Raw genomic sequence first — 14,787 nt, 5'->3', positions numbered from 1 at the left:
TTACATTTTTGATGGAAGATTATTTAGAAGGATTAATCTTAACCAAGTTGTAGAATATGTCACAAGGGTTCTGTACATATAAAGAATGCCGAAATCCGAGTTATAACGAAGAAGTTATGGCCCGTCGAAGTTTTGCTACAAAACCGACACGACATTACGCGGCGTAAATAGTGAATTTACGATAGAGGACTTTTTAGCCTTATTGATATAAACTAAAGTTGTAGTATACGTTAAACCAAGACCGTGCATAAAAAGAACGCCCAAATCTGACTTGGTATGAGGACGTTATGATTTTTCTAAGATTTGGCCTAGCAGTGCACGACCCGAAACTCGAATTTTAGATCGAGCGGTTTTTGGAAAATGTGACCTAAATGAGAATTGAAGATCTCATTAATAGGAACTCAACGACAAAAAGATAGACGAAAACGGAGTCCATATGTAGAAGTTATGAATTTTACGCGGACATTTATCAATGTAATCACCTTCTACTATTAAATTTAAGATCGGTCGAGAATTAACTGGCGGAGTCAAAGGAAAGTTTTAGATCTTATTTTTACCTATGTGTGGATATAAAGAATGTCAAAAACAGAGCTCGTATGCGAAAGTTACAAATTTTAGAAGTCGGAAGTGTGTTGTGTGAAAATGGGTGACATAGCACAATCTTGGCCATTGCTTTCTCTCTAAGTTTTGCCACCAGATGGAGACATGTGGCACAAAGTTCAACCATATTTCACCCTATAAATAGAACCTGTACCACCCTCATTTTTCTTCACACCTTTCCCATTCTTTCTTCTTCTACACTCTCTCTAAACCTCCCAAAAACTCCCCTAGCGCTAGAAGAAAGCCCCAGAGCGCTCGACGGCTCCGAGAAGAAGAGCTTTTGGCTCGGAAGTTCTGCCGCTGTAGAGCATGGCTTATAGCAAACCCCCTCGTAGGTAAGATGCGCCTACCTAATTTTTAATATAGCTTTTATTTAAATATAGTAACGTTTTTAGGACCTTATAGTAATTATTTGAGCTATTATTATGGGTTATATTGATGGGTTTTGGTCATAAGAACATCCTATGTGCTCATACATAAACCCTAGATCTAGCATATGATAATCAATATAACATATAATAAGGGTTTAGATCATACCTTGATTGTTATGTAGCAATAACAATCCCAAATCCTTCTTCTATTGACTTTAGAAAGCTTAGAGTCACAAATGTCACTCCTCTAATGGTTCACAAACACCATAAGCAAGAGGATGAAGAGGAGAGAGGATGGAGGCTGCCCAAAAACGTGTGAAACTCTAGAATAAAGCTTAGCCACGTTTTTAGGTCATAAGGGTCATATATATATATATATATAGTGAGACTATTAGGGTTATCTAACAAGAAAACCCTAATTTGGATTCTTAAGCCCTAAGCAACCCATAGACTCCTTTAATCAAGCCCTTGGACGATATCCTTATGGGTTTCCCCATATAATTCGTCCAACCCTTGATACAAGGCAATCCATGGCCCAAATTGCAATTATCTTATAATTACAATTCCAGTCCCTTAAGTTTAATTAATCTCTTTTAGTCACAAAACTAATTACCAATTAATTATTGACTAATATTAATTAAATAATATGATTTCTCCTTTAATATATTATTCCCATAATATATTAATAAATCATATTTAATCCTTTCTCTCCATAATTCATCCTATCAAGTTGCTTTTGTGAAGGCAACCCAAAAGGACCATGCACCATCGGGTCAAGTACATACCAAAATAGTTATGGACTTAAACACTAATCCAACAGTCTCCCACTTGGATAAGTCTAATAACTATTATGCGTATGACTTCAGATCCCGATCTGCAATCGTAGCTTTCCAAAGCCGTTGTCATCTCTGAGCATATCAGATACGCGTGTCCTTTAGATAAGGGATCATATATTCCTCCATTCTAGATATCGTATGAGATATGATTTCAAATCATTCTCTTTATACTATATCTCGATTTCCGATTTATGATGACTGACTAATTGAACAAATCAAATTAGCCCTAGCCCGGCCGAGCATTTACGTTTGTCATCACTAAACCATCGAGCGGCCCAAAGATATCGCTTTTATCCTACTTTGGATAAAAGGAACGGATAAACTTTGATACAATGCTTGCTTGCACTCACTCACCGAATTACACACAACAATATGTTTTATGACACCAAGTTACTGGTGCGTTTAAATATTATCAATATGCAACCGATTTGCAAGATACAACTCACACATCTCGGTTTCAAGAATATAAGATGTTATCGTCTCACCAATCACTCGTGATACAATTCATGCAATGATCCAAGTGAGCGTGGGTTTAATCCAATGCTCAAATCATATGCATAAGCACTCATGAACGTTGCAGTAAACATTTGCTTATGTCTAATACTCTTTTAGACAATCCACACACCAATTCATGACAGTCTTCATTCATATCTACTTCCAACATACGAACGACTGTGGCCCGTTCGAATAATTCGATTATTCTTAATAAACTCAATTATTATGGAAGTCAAAACATGCAAAGTGAAACACAAGAATAATACTAATCCCATATGGCCTCAAACCTTTGAGTATAAATAAAACACCTTTTATTTATCACCATATCGATTACTCATTATTTGTTGTTTCGGGTAATCAACTTCTTACTTGAATTATTACACTTGTCCCATGCTCTTAGCATGCACACAATGTTTACCTATGGTTCTTAATTTGTGAAATAGACCAAATTGAGCACATTTCCAATCATTCTCATTTCACAATCCCAAATCCTTTTTCATAAGTGAAAGAATATCAAATTCTTGCTACTTATAGAATATGCTAGATTCTAACATTCTATGCAACTATCCTTTCGTAATGTCACTGCACCAAAGTCACAAAGACTATTGCCAATGATATTACAAAGTCTTCTATCGGAGATTGTTACAAGAAAATTCCTTAGATATGATGTCTCTCACTCAAGGTACATTCCTTTGAACATCCTTTTGCATAAAAGTTTCTAATCTTAGACATAGATTTTCAATATTCAATTCCCAATATAGACACGCTTCCATATTTTCCATATGACAACTCATTCTTAATAGAATCTTATCTATTTGTAATGATGTCAATATGGTCCATTCAATACCATGCTTCCAACTACTCACAAGAAACCAGTCCTCGTCGAACTTTGGATTGTCCTTTAATAGTTGTTTAATTATTTTAGTCAAAACCAATTCTAGTCCCTTTTCCCTCTAAACGCGCTAGACATTTGGAAAATTTTAGAATGGTCAAATATTAAAGCATTTGCAATCGATCCTATACCTGAAGCGTATGGGACACGACGTATAATGTTTTATTTGCTATGCTCTCAAAATTCGAATTGTGAAGAGGAATGCCGTAATCATAATCGAAATTTTAAGAACACACTATGTACCTTTGACTAAATTTATTAACATTTCTCAACCTAATCCTTTAGATTTGAAATGAAGCATAATATTCTCTCCCTTAATTATAGCAAAACAACTTTACAACCCTTACGAATTTGCAAGGTATAACTCTTGTTTTCTATAATTAATATTGCCAACTTGCAATACGTGCCTTAATAATCATACAATCATAACATTTATGCTCCCACTATCATGATGATTATTATAAAACATAACACGTATGCTCCCACTAGCTTTGACATGTATTCAGAAACAGCTTAACTTTCAGAAAAACAATACCTATTGAATTTCTTAAGTCCATGTTTCTAATACTTAATGCTTTGAATTTATTAAGGCTTTTTGAACTTATACACATTTTCCTTAGATAGTTCATATGTGTGTCTAAACAATTAAGACTAATTTCCAAACCTCACAATTCAAATCATGGAAAGGGATACCGTAACCATAATCGAATTCGAGAATGCAATTTTACAATCACGATCTTCTTAAAATCTTTCGTAGTGAAAGCATTTCCTCACAATCATTTTCATGAAGGAGGAAATCTTATGACACTTAGATTTAAACGGTGTATGTGTTCCTATCCATGTGAATTTGTTAAAACCAAAGTTTACGACAAATTCAAACTCATATGGATCGAACTTTCTTAATCTTGATTTCTTGCCTTATGGTAGCACAGCTGCCCACCATGTCTTCCAAGTAGTTAAGAAGCTCACTTTTTCTTATCAATGTACTTTCCATTGATCAAGGTCCTTTCCTTTTATGCATTCAAATGAGAACTCATAGGATTCATGATATTGCCATATTTACACTTATTTTTAGGCAGTATTTAAGTACATTTTTATTAATAAATTGATAATATGTTTAGAATAATGATACTTATGAGTTTAAATTGTTATTTTCAGTCAATACAAAGGATTTTCGAAGAAAGGGACCAAAGGTGACAAAATGGGGAACATGGGAGGCTTGGAAGATAAGAAAATAATAAATTCACGATAAGAACTAAATTCACGACGTGGCGATGAAGCCCACGACGTGGCACGGGTGTTCCAGAAGATAAGCATCGCGACGCGGAGGATTTCCTTGAAGGATACGGATTGCTTGAAGCCCACGACGTGGCGCAACCTGGCCACGACGTGGCGCGAGTTTTTAAGGATTATATAATTTCTCCTGATTATTACGAAAATGGAGACTTTTGGCAGAAGAAAAAGAGTTCCAGGAGACGAATAAGAACGAAAGAAAGGTTCTGGAAGAGGGTTTTCAACACCAAAAGAAGTAAAGGTTTATTTTTAGAACATGTCTTTCATTAGTTTTTGCTGTGTTAGTTTAATTACTATGATGAACAGCTAAATCTAGCTACTCTTGTTTAGCTAGATGAAGCTTTGAACTTATGAATAGTTATATGATTATGGATTAAGCTTAGTTGGTGAAAATTTGCTTGTGTTTGATTTGTATGACCTAGCATGTTAATATTTGTTTATCTAATTGCTTAATTACATGTTCTGTGTAGCTTAGTGACCATTAAACTGCATGAACCTGTTTACCTAATAATTTAGTGAACATTGAATTGTTAGAGCTAGGATTGACCAATCTTAGTTAATAATTAGAATAAATAAAAGTTTAGCTGTGCTAGAGAACGAGAATTGTGATCATAATTGCGTTTACACAACAAATCTTATATAGCATATTTACAACTATAATTAGTTCTGTGTTAAATTATGTGTGAACATACATGGTTTGACATGAATTAGTTAAATATTGGTAAGATAGAACTAAATTGCTAATATAATTAAAAACCAACTTAGTAATCCGTAATTGTTAGCTAGCCATAAGGGAAAAGTGGATTCAATCTAAACAAGAGTGTGTGTTTTTACTTATTGAATTGGATTTAAGTTCATCTGATCTTGTAAAATCAGATAAAACCCTTTATTAAATTTGTTAATAAATTAGGTTAATTTAATAGTAAGTAAATTAATTAGAACACCGTTCCCTGTGATCGACACCCAACTTACCCAAGCTATACTGTAATCTGACTAGGTACACTGCCTATAAGTGCATAGATAGTTAAGTTTGTTAGGTTATAAATATTAAAATTAGTGAGTACTTTTGTGCACATCAATTCACATGCATAATTAACTCGATTGGATTGACACAGAAACAAAATAATGTCAACACGATGGGTTGTAAACCTCAACTCGTGTGCTAGTGATGATCGATAAGGTTTATTTGATTTGTTCTTGAAACCTTTCAAGACCATTAAGACTCCCACTGACTCCTTGACATATAAGATTCTCTTGTCAATAAACATTTCTTGACAAACAAATATTCAAGAGTTAGTGTAGTTTTCATCAAAATACTTCATAAATTGGTCCTAGTTGGTCTTTGTCTTATCCAAGACATCACAACTTTCCACATTTGATGAATGCTATAAACCTTCTTAATACTTTTCACTCAATGTCACAATCTTAACTCTAAGACTTGTTTTGGAACGAAGTATGATTGACTTCTTGATTTAACCATTTCTTCAATTCTTGATTCCTCTTCTTAAACATACAATTGTACTAAGACTCACTTAGAGGATCAATTGAGATATGGTTCTTAATCATTAAGAACTATCATAAAGCATAAAAGGTACTCTCCATTCTTCTTAGAATGGAGAAACTTTTATCTTTCTGCCTACTTGATTCTTCTTATTCGTTCTGCTATTGATCTAAACCCTTTAATCAATTCAGAATTACACTTAATCTTAGAAGTATAATAATATTTATTAAACCTTTTGTAAATCATGACGAATATCTTTGTTACTCTTATGGCAGACTTTGATCAACACACAACTTTATGTACTTGATCTCCTAGTCCTTTCACTCGACACTTTGTCAATGAATTAGTCTAATTTCCAAATATGAAATTTCTCATTCATCGTGCAACCAAGTTGCATGATTCCAAGTTTCTGTCCAATTGAAACTTGGGCGATGAGAAACTCTCCCTATTTGGTAAGCTCTCGACTTTCCATAAATAACATAATAAGAACCAAATCCATTATTGCTAATAATAGAAACATTCAAACATCAATTTTTTATATACGCCATTGCAAGGATAAATAAATAATATAAAATCAAAATTTATTTTATTGCGGAAATTTTTTTGTCCTTACAATGCAATTCATTGAAAAACTATGCTAATACATCTTTCTTAGCAATCTAATTCTAACTCTAAGTAGTAGCTTAAGAATCTAATCTTCGAGAAATGCAATCGAAATCCATTCCTTCACGGTTAGATTCTGCTCACTTCTTCCTTTAAGCTTCTTTTCTTTTCTTCGATCCTACAAAACATCAATTGCAATCTTATCACATTATGTATTATGAATCTGGAATAGAAGCTTAAAAGAGTTAGTTAATGGATTTTACCTATATTAGAGCCATACGTTTCGACTCTCCCATCTCTTAGATCTCTTAGGTAAATGGGGCAGCTTCGTCTCCAATGCCCTTTCTCTTGGCAATAAAAGCAAATTGACTCTTTTGGAACATGACATGGAACTACTTCAGACATTTCCTTTATCTTATGATAAAACTTTTCGATCATAGCATGTCTTTCGTTGCCATTGTCTATATCCATAGAGGTCTTGAAGGCAGATTCACCAATCAACTTTGCTTTTTCTATTGCGCCAAACCATTGCTGATTCAGCGGCAATAAGCATATAGGTGAGATCTATAAGGGTCACGTCGCGGTTCATCATATAGTACTCTCTTACGAACGCACTATATGAGTTAGGAAGTGATTGAAAAACCCAATCAACAGCCATTTCCTCACAGACAACGGATCCCAACATTCTTAACCTATCAATGTTTGACTTCATCCCAAGGACGTGTGCACACACCGGCTTTCCTTCTTTATGTTTACTTGCCAAAAGGGCTTGAGTGATCTTGAAATTTTCAAGCCTTTGAACTTGTGGGTTAGGGAGAACAATTGGAGGAGGTGGAGGAAATGAAGCATGATCTCTTGTTCCTTGATCGAATCGTGGAATATCATCTTCATGTGGAATGCTTGTTCCACGGGATTTGGGAAGACCATAGTTGTCGAACTTTGACATCTACAAAACGGGAGAAAACAAACTCAAGTTAGTTGATTGATTAAGTCCTTAGTAAATCACCCAAATGAAATACTAAGGCTAGGACCCAACACAATATTCTACAACTCGGGAGAGGGATGCCGTAACCCAAATTGCAGAACATTTGAAGGTAAGTGAATGACGATTCACTGATTTCCACCATGAAAAACGAAAAAGAAATTTAAGTTTTAAATCTATGAAAACTCCTAGATCCTTTGAGATTCATTGAACATTTCAATGGCATGTTTAAATCTCGATATGCCCCTCTTGTTTGTGACTGGGATGCCGAGGATCACAAAGCGGGTGTGAATAACCATGCAAACTACATGGTGCCCCCACATGTTACAGTCACCTATTCGATGTGCCGGTAAACCACACACGCTCCACCGAACTATGACAAACATTGAGTCACCCTTTGCTACCTTTGTTTAGAACCATTTAGTGTGCCGGTTAACCACACACGCTCCACTAACGTCTTCGCAAGGGCACAAAGTGTAATTTCATGGAATTGCATCAATTCACTTTTGCCTAAAGTAACTAAGATTGGGAATTTGTAAAAACATTTAGTTACTTTTGTAATCATCATACTTATAATGGAAGGTTTTGTCCTATCCTACCCGTTCGGCTAACGACCCTCCACTAGTCAAGAGTACGGTGGGTAAGAGTGGATACCCATTCAATCGCCATTTTATAGGCAATTTCCTTAAACACCCCTTATAGACCAGCTTCGTGAATGAGGCCTACTAACGGTAAGACTGACTTTTACTCATACATATATATAATGTTAGACTTTTAATGTTATATATAGTATAGGGTGTATTTTACACTTTTAAAATATTAGGTGGTCAAATTTAACAATTATACTTTTAATTCAATTAAATTGTAAACCTAAACTTTTATGGATTTATTAAATCTCTTTAAATTATACACCTTAATTAATTAATAAAACCATAAGGGTGTAATTTGAACTTTTTCAAAACAATACTAGGGTTTTAGAATTTAACATTCCTAATTAAACTTTTAATCAACTTTTAAATTCCAAAACTTGAGGGCAAGTTTTGAATCATTTCAAAACATTAGGGTTTAGAAATTAAATATACATCAAATTAAACTATTAATCCAAAATTTTAAATTCCAAAACTTGAGGGCAAGTTTTGAAACCTTTTCAAAACATTAGGGTTTTAACTATTTAAATTTCAAAACAACAAAACTTTTGGGTTCAAATTTAAACTATAAAACCTAAAGGGGAAAATATGAAACTTTTCAAAGCACAAGTATCAAATAACAAATAATCTAAATTAGCATTTAATCACATAATTATCCATATTTGATTTATTTAATGATTTCTTGCAAAACAATTTATCAATTTAATCAAAATAATTAATCAATCATCACATAAGGAAACAAATATTTTATTAATTGATAAATATCTTCAATTAGATCAAGAATATACTCATATATATCAAAAAATCGGATTTATATTGATCTAATGTGATAAGGCAACTTTCCATAAGCAAAAACAGCAAGAAATCGCGAAGATAGCCCCATCTGACGAGTTGACTCGTCGAGTCAAGCATGAACTCATCGAGTCAGCATGGACTCGGCGAGTCCAGCCTCCAGAAACCAAAAAAATCGAATTTTTCAAACATGTAATGCATCAATAAAATAGAAACCAGTCTAGGCTCTGATACAACTGATGGGTTTTGGTCATAAGAACATCCTATGTGCTCACACAAACCCTAATGCTTGGATCTAGGTTTCTCTATTGTACATGCAAGTTATCCAAGACTTTAAAACCTAGATCTAGCATATGATAATCAATATAACATATAATAAGGGTTTAGATCATACCTTGATTGTTATGTAGCAATAACAATCCCAAATCCTTCTTCTATTGACTTTAGAAAGCTTAGAGTCACAAATGTCACTCCTCTAAAAGCCATCGTCGCCAGTAATTGTGTCGCCACTAAAGACTTGGTTTCTTGTAGTGAAAACTTAACATTGTAAATGTTAAATATATTTTTCGGATTCACCGTGTGAATTTAAATTCACATTGTGAATATTAAAAGATTCACATTGTGAATATTGAAAGATTCACATTGTGAATTTGATGAATTTTTTTTATCGAATTTGATATCATCGGAAAAATGATAAAAAATTATTAATTTCTGTTTTTTTGATAAAAAAATTAGTTCTAAAGGTTGAAAAAATGATTGGTTCCTTGATTAATTATGATTCTCTATTAAACCTCACTATATATATATATATATATATATATATATATATATATATATATATATATATATATATATATATATATATATATATATATATATGGATTCAGTAAAAAAACATTTTAAACCATGAAATAAAAAACTAATTCCGTCCTTTAAAGACAAACTGATCAAGAAAAAATAATATACATTTAGAGGTTGAACGCATATACACCTGATCATAGCAAAATAAAACTCATTTTTTTCGTTTTGTTTTTAATTTTTTGGATAAATTATTTATAGAGAAAAAACTAAATATACCAAAATTTATTTAGTTTTTTTTGATAAAAATATGTCCAAATATAAATAATAACAACAAAATGAAGTAGGGCTTTTTCAAAAACAAAGTTTGCTATATAAATCAGTAAGGACATGATCATCATCTTATGAGTTTCATTTCAATTTCTTACTTTTTTGTGTTATTGGAAATATTAATAAAATTGTCTAAAAATTAAATAACAAATCAAATTTTCGGATGTTTTTATAAAATTTATATTTTTTTGATTTTTTTAAAAAAGTACGGATGTTCTAATTTTTTTTTAGAAAACATGAACTTTTACAAAAACTGAAAAATAGTATTTTTTTTTTAAAAGCTAAAACTTTTTTTAGAAACAGTAAATTTTTAAAAGTCAGTAAACTTTAAAAAAACATGAATATTTAAAAAATATATATAATTTTGTTAACTAAAAAAACTTAACATTTCAGGTGCATATATGCATATTTTTTCAGGTGCATATATACATATTTCTTATAATATAATGTTTGTAAGTAAATCATAAAAAACCTATTTTTATTTACTAACCTATAAACATAATAATACAAGTATTTTATTCGATACAAAGTAAAATATTAAAAAAAATTACAAAGATACAAAGTTTTATCATATCTTCGTGTCCAGATCTACATATTTTCTTCAATTTATCAATTTTCACTTCTTTAATACTTTCCACAAATTCTTTCCTATTTGTATGTCTTTTGTCATTTTCTAGTTCCTATGTCCATTGTAATTCCAACAAAAACATACAAATAACACCTTCAACATCTTATTTAATCAACTAAAATATGTCAATTTGTCCTTGGGCTTAATAATGAACAAAATTTGATTGAATATAAATAAATGAGGCATTTATATGTACATTAGAATGTCGATTTGATTCTAGATTAGTGAAAAACGCAAGGTAGATTGCTATTCAATTAAACTATGCATCACGACATTAAGATGAACAATCTGGTGGGCCACAAAGTTGGGAGGAAGGATTTACCTCAATTTTGTGCATCCGATTTGAAAGATATGGTGATTGTTGTGGAAACCAACGATGATTATGGTTGATCATTAATCTACAATGTGTGAGTGGTAGATTAGAGAGGATTCTAGGATCGATATCGAGATGGAGAAACAACAAATCCATCTAGATGTGAATCAATCGTCGGGATAAAGAGGAGACGCAGATCGTTCATCGGAGATGATTCGGAAATCAGTCGTCGGTAACGGTCAGATAACGTGAGGCGGAGATAATTGTGGTTCGTCATCGATCTTTATCATACACGTTTTAGTTAGATCTTCAATGGAGATCGGTTTCAGTAGATGTGACGATGAGTACCTAGTCGATCCACCACTAAACAATTTAGGTCTTTGATAATCACTACTGTAATCGAAGATGAATACGACCGACATCGATCTCTTGGATCGTGGATTAATCATCGATGATTTTGACATTAATGACGGTAGGTTCAGTGGCGAGTTTGTGTATTGAGGGTGGGTCACTTGACCCACCGTTTTTTTATACATATAACAGGTTGTATATAATTATTTTTTGTGACCAACCTCAAAAAATATGTGTGAACTAATATATATATCAAATTTTTAGAGCCTTTGTTTTATGTTTTAATAGCCCAATATTTTTAGGGTATAATCCAATATGCATATAAGCCCAATAGATTTTAAATTAAAAAAATAAAAATAATGTTAATCAAGAAAAGTTCACAGCGGCGCATGTTCCATTGTTCCTTGTTCAACCAATTGTCCAATTGCCCACTTGCCCACTGTTGCACTGCGCAGGTATGTTAATTAATAACTTTTGTTAATCTTTTGAACCTTGAGTATTTTATTAATATCGAATTTGTCAATTTTTTTTCTATTGTTTTGATTGTTTTATTCATAATTTTAAATAGGCTTTTTTTTTTTTATTGTTTCTAATTTCAATGTGTTTGAGTATTTGATTGTTGTTTATTTGTTTGAGTATTTGATTGTTGTCTTTTTAGAAATTAAATCAATAATGTCTTTATTCAAGTTTTTTAGAAAGAGTGATAAAAAAGCAATAGAAGAAGATAATGAACAACATAAGCATATGAGAGTTGACTTAAGTTCACTACCCGTTGACCCGACAGAACATCCTGCTATGGAATATTATTATGTGAATCAAAGAGATGAAATTAGAAGAGCATACTTGCAAAAAGGACATTTCCAACCTCAAAACTATAAGTTTCCACAAAGTGCTTTTGAAGGTAAACAACGAAGATTTAATATATCTTGGTTTGATGACAATAAATATTGGTTAGAATATAATATAAAAGAGAATGCCGCATTTTGTTTATGTTGTTATCTATTTAAATCCGACATACCAAACCAAGGTGGATCAGATCATTTTGTGAAATCTGGTTTCAAAGCTTGGAATAGAAAATCAGGACTAGATGATCATAAAGCCGGAACTCCACACAATATTGCTGCAAAAGTGCCAAAATTTGATGAACCAAAGGCAATCCATAACTACTGCTTTTGAGAAACAAACCACTTTACAAGAAAAAGAATATCATATTTGTTTGAATGCTTCAATTGATTGTGTTAGATTCTTATTGCGTCAAGGATTGACATTTCGTGGTCATGACGAGACGGATAATTCGAATAATAAAGGTAACTTCCTTGAACTTTTACAATGGTTAGCTGATCGATGTGATGTGGTAGATCGTGTTGTGTTAAAGAATGCTCCAAAAAATACACAATTGAAATGCAGTGATATTCAGAAAGATATCGTGCAAGCATGTTCAGATGCAGTTATAAATGTTATTATGGAAGATCTTGGAAAAGATTTTTTGCAATTTTAGTAGACGAGTCACATGATGTTTCTTGTAATGAACAATTGGCATTAGTATTGAGGTTTGTAAATAAAAGGGGGAAGTTGTAGAAAGGTTTGTTGGCCTTAGACATGTCAGTGACACTTCAGCTTTGACAATAAAGGAAACCATTTATGATATGCTCTCAAAGTGGAACTTGAGTAATAATAGCATTAGAGGGCAAGGCTATGATGGTGCTAGTAACATGTGTGGTGCATTTAATGGATTGAAGACTTTGATTATGAATGAAACAAAATCTGCATACTTTATTCATTGTTTTGCTCACCAATTACAGTTAGCCCTAGTGTTTATTGCAAAAAAATCACACGAAGGTTAACGATTTCTTTGATGCTGTTTCTCAACTATTAAACATTATTGAATCTTCCTACAAGTGACGAGATAATTTAAGAATAAAACAAGCAAATAAAGTTATGGAAGCCTTGGTTGAAGGTTTGCTTTATAATTAAACTAGATTTATTATTAAAATATTTTGTAGTTATGTTATGCTAATTAAACTTTTATATGTTAAATTTTAGGTGAGCTTGAGAGTGGTACCGGTTTGAACCAAGAAGTGGGTATCAAACGACCATCTGATACTCGATTGGGTTCTCATTTTTCATCTCTATTGAATATCAAAAACATATATTCTTCCATTTGTGAAGTACTTGAAGACCTTGGTAAAGATAATAGTGATCGTGATCGTAAAGCTGAAGCAATTCACATCTTAAGGTTATTAAAGTCCTTTGATTTTGTGTTTTGTCTACATTTGATGGTTGATATCTTGGGAGTCACAAATCATTTGAATACAACATTACAAAGAAAAGACCAAGATATTGTAAATGCTATGAATCAAGTAAGCAACTCTAAAAAAGCAATTCAAGAAATTAGAGATGTAGGATGGGAACCACTTTTAGGGAATGTTACTTTGTTTTGCAATAAACATGATGTTAGAATCGTGGATATGGAAGATGAATATTATGATGGATTCAGTTGTCGAAAAGGTTCACAGGTATGTAACATTTGATATTACCAAATTGATTTATTTATTGTGTTTTGTAATTAGCTTATTAAAGATTCATTTTTTTAGGTTAACAACTTGCATCATTATCATGTTGATGTATTTAAGGCGGTTATTGATATGCAACTTCAAGAGCTTAACCATCGCTTTAATGAAGCCAATACGAAATTACTTCTTTGCATAGCTTGTTTGTGCCCGTGTGAGTCTTTTAAAGCCTTTGATTTGGATAAGCTAATGGAAATGGCTACAATTTATAAGGAAGAATTTCGAACAGAATATGGTCTTCAAGTTCTTGAAGTTGAACTTAAAAATTACATTAATGATGTGCAAGAAGATGAACACTTTAATCAATTGAAGAGCATTAGAGAACTTGCCAAAAAGATGGTTGAAGAAAAAAAGCATATAATATATCCTAAGGTTTACCTTCTTTTGAAACTTGCATTGATCTTACCTGTTGCAACAACGAATGTGGAACGTGCATTTTCAGCAATGAAGTTGGTAAAGACTGATGTACGCAACAAAATGGGTGATCAATTTTTAAGTGATAGTTTGGTGTCATATATTGAAAAAAAATGTTTTAGATAGTATTAGTAATGATACAATTGTGAAATTATATCAAGCTATAAGACCTCGTCGGGTATAGTTGTAAGAACTTAATTTTTGTTTTGTTTTGTTTTTACGACTCGATCCGATTTGAACCCACAATAATATATATATTTTTAATATTTTTCTTCTTTTATCGGTTTCTTTTAAATAGTGAATTATGTGATTTTACGTTCTAGACTCGCCATTGGGTAGGTTGGTAGTAGTCTGCAGAGTTAAAGGTGGTA

General features: G+C 32.3%; 1 protein-coding gene across 1 annotated transcript; it reads left to right on the top strand.

Annotated features, from left to right (window-relative positions):
- The first annotated feature begins 11,029 nt into the window (after positions 1-11,029).
- Positions 11,030-14,542, top strand: LOC145050402 (uncharacterized). Its single transcript, XM_078998657.1, has 7 exons — positions 11,030-11,153; positions 11,804-11,887; positions 12,001-12,333; positions 12,388-12,584; positions 12,998-13,271; positions 13,476-13,948; positions 14,027-14,542. Exons 1-7 carry the CDS (start codon positions 11,030-11,032, stop codon positions 14,540-14,542), a joined length of 2,001 nt encoding a protein of 666 aa, XP_078854783.1.
- The last annotated feature ends 245 nt before the right edge of the window (positions 14,543-14,787 follow it).

The sequence above is a fragment of the Lactuca serriola genome, chromosome 5 (genome assembly GCF_051521515.1).
Source record: "Lactuca serriola cultivar US96UC23 chromosome 5, Lser_US96UC23_V15, whole genome shotgun sequence".
NCBI lineage: Eukaryota > Viridiplantae > Streptophyta > Magnoliopsida > Asterales > Asteraceae > Lactuca > Lactuca serriola.
The sequence above is the reverse complement of the archived record's forward strand: the minus strand, read 5'-3'. Positions and strand labels throughout refer to the sequence as shown.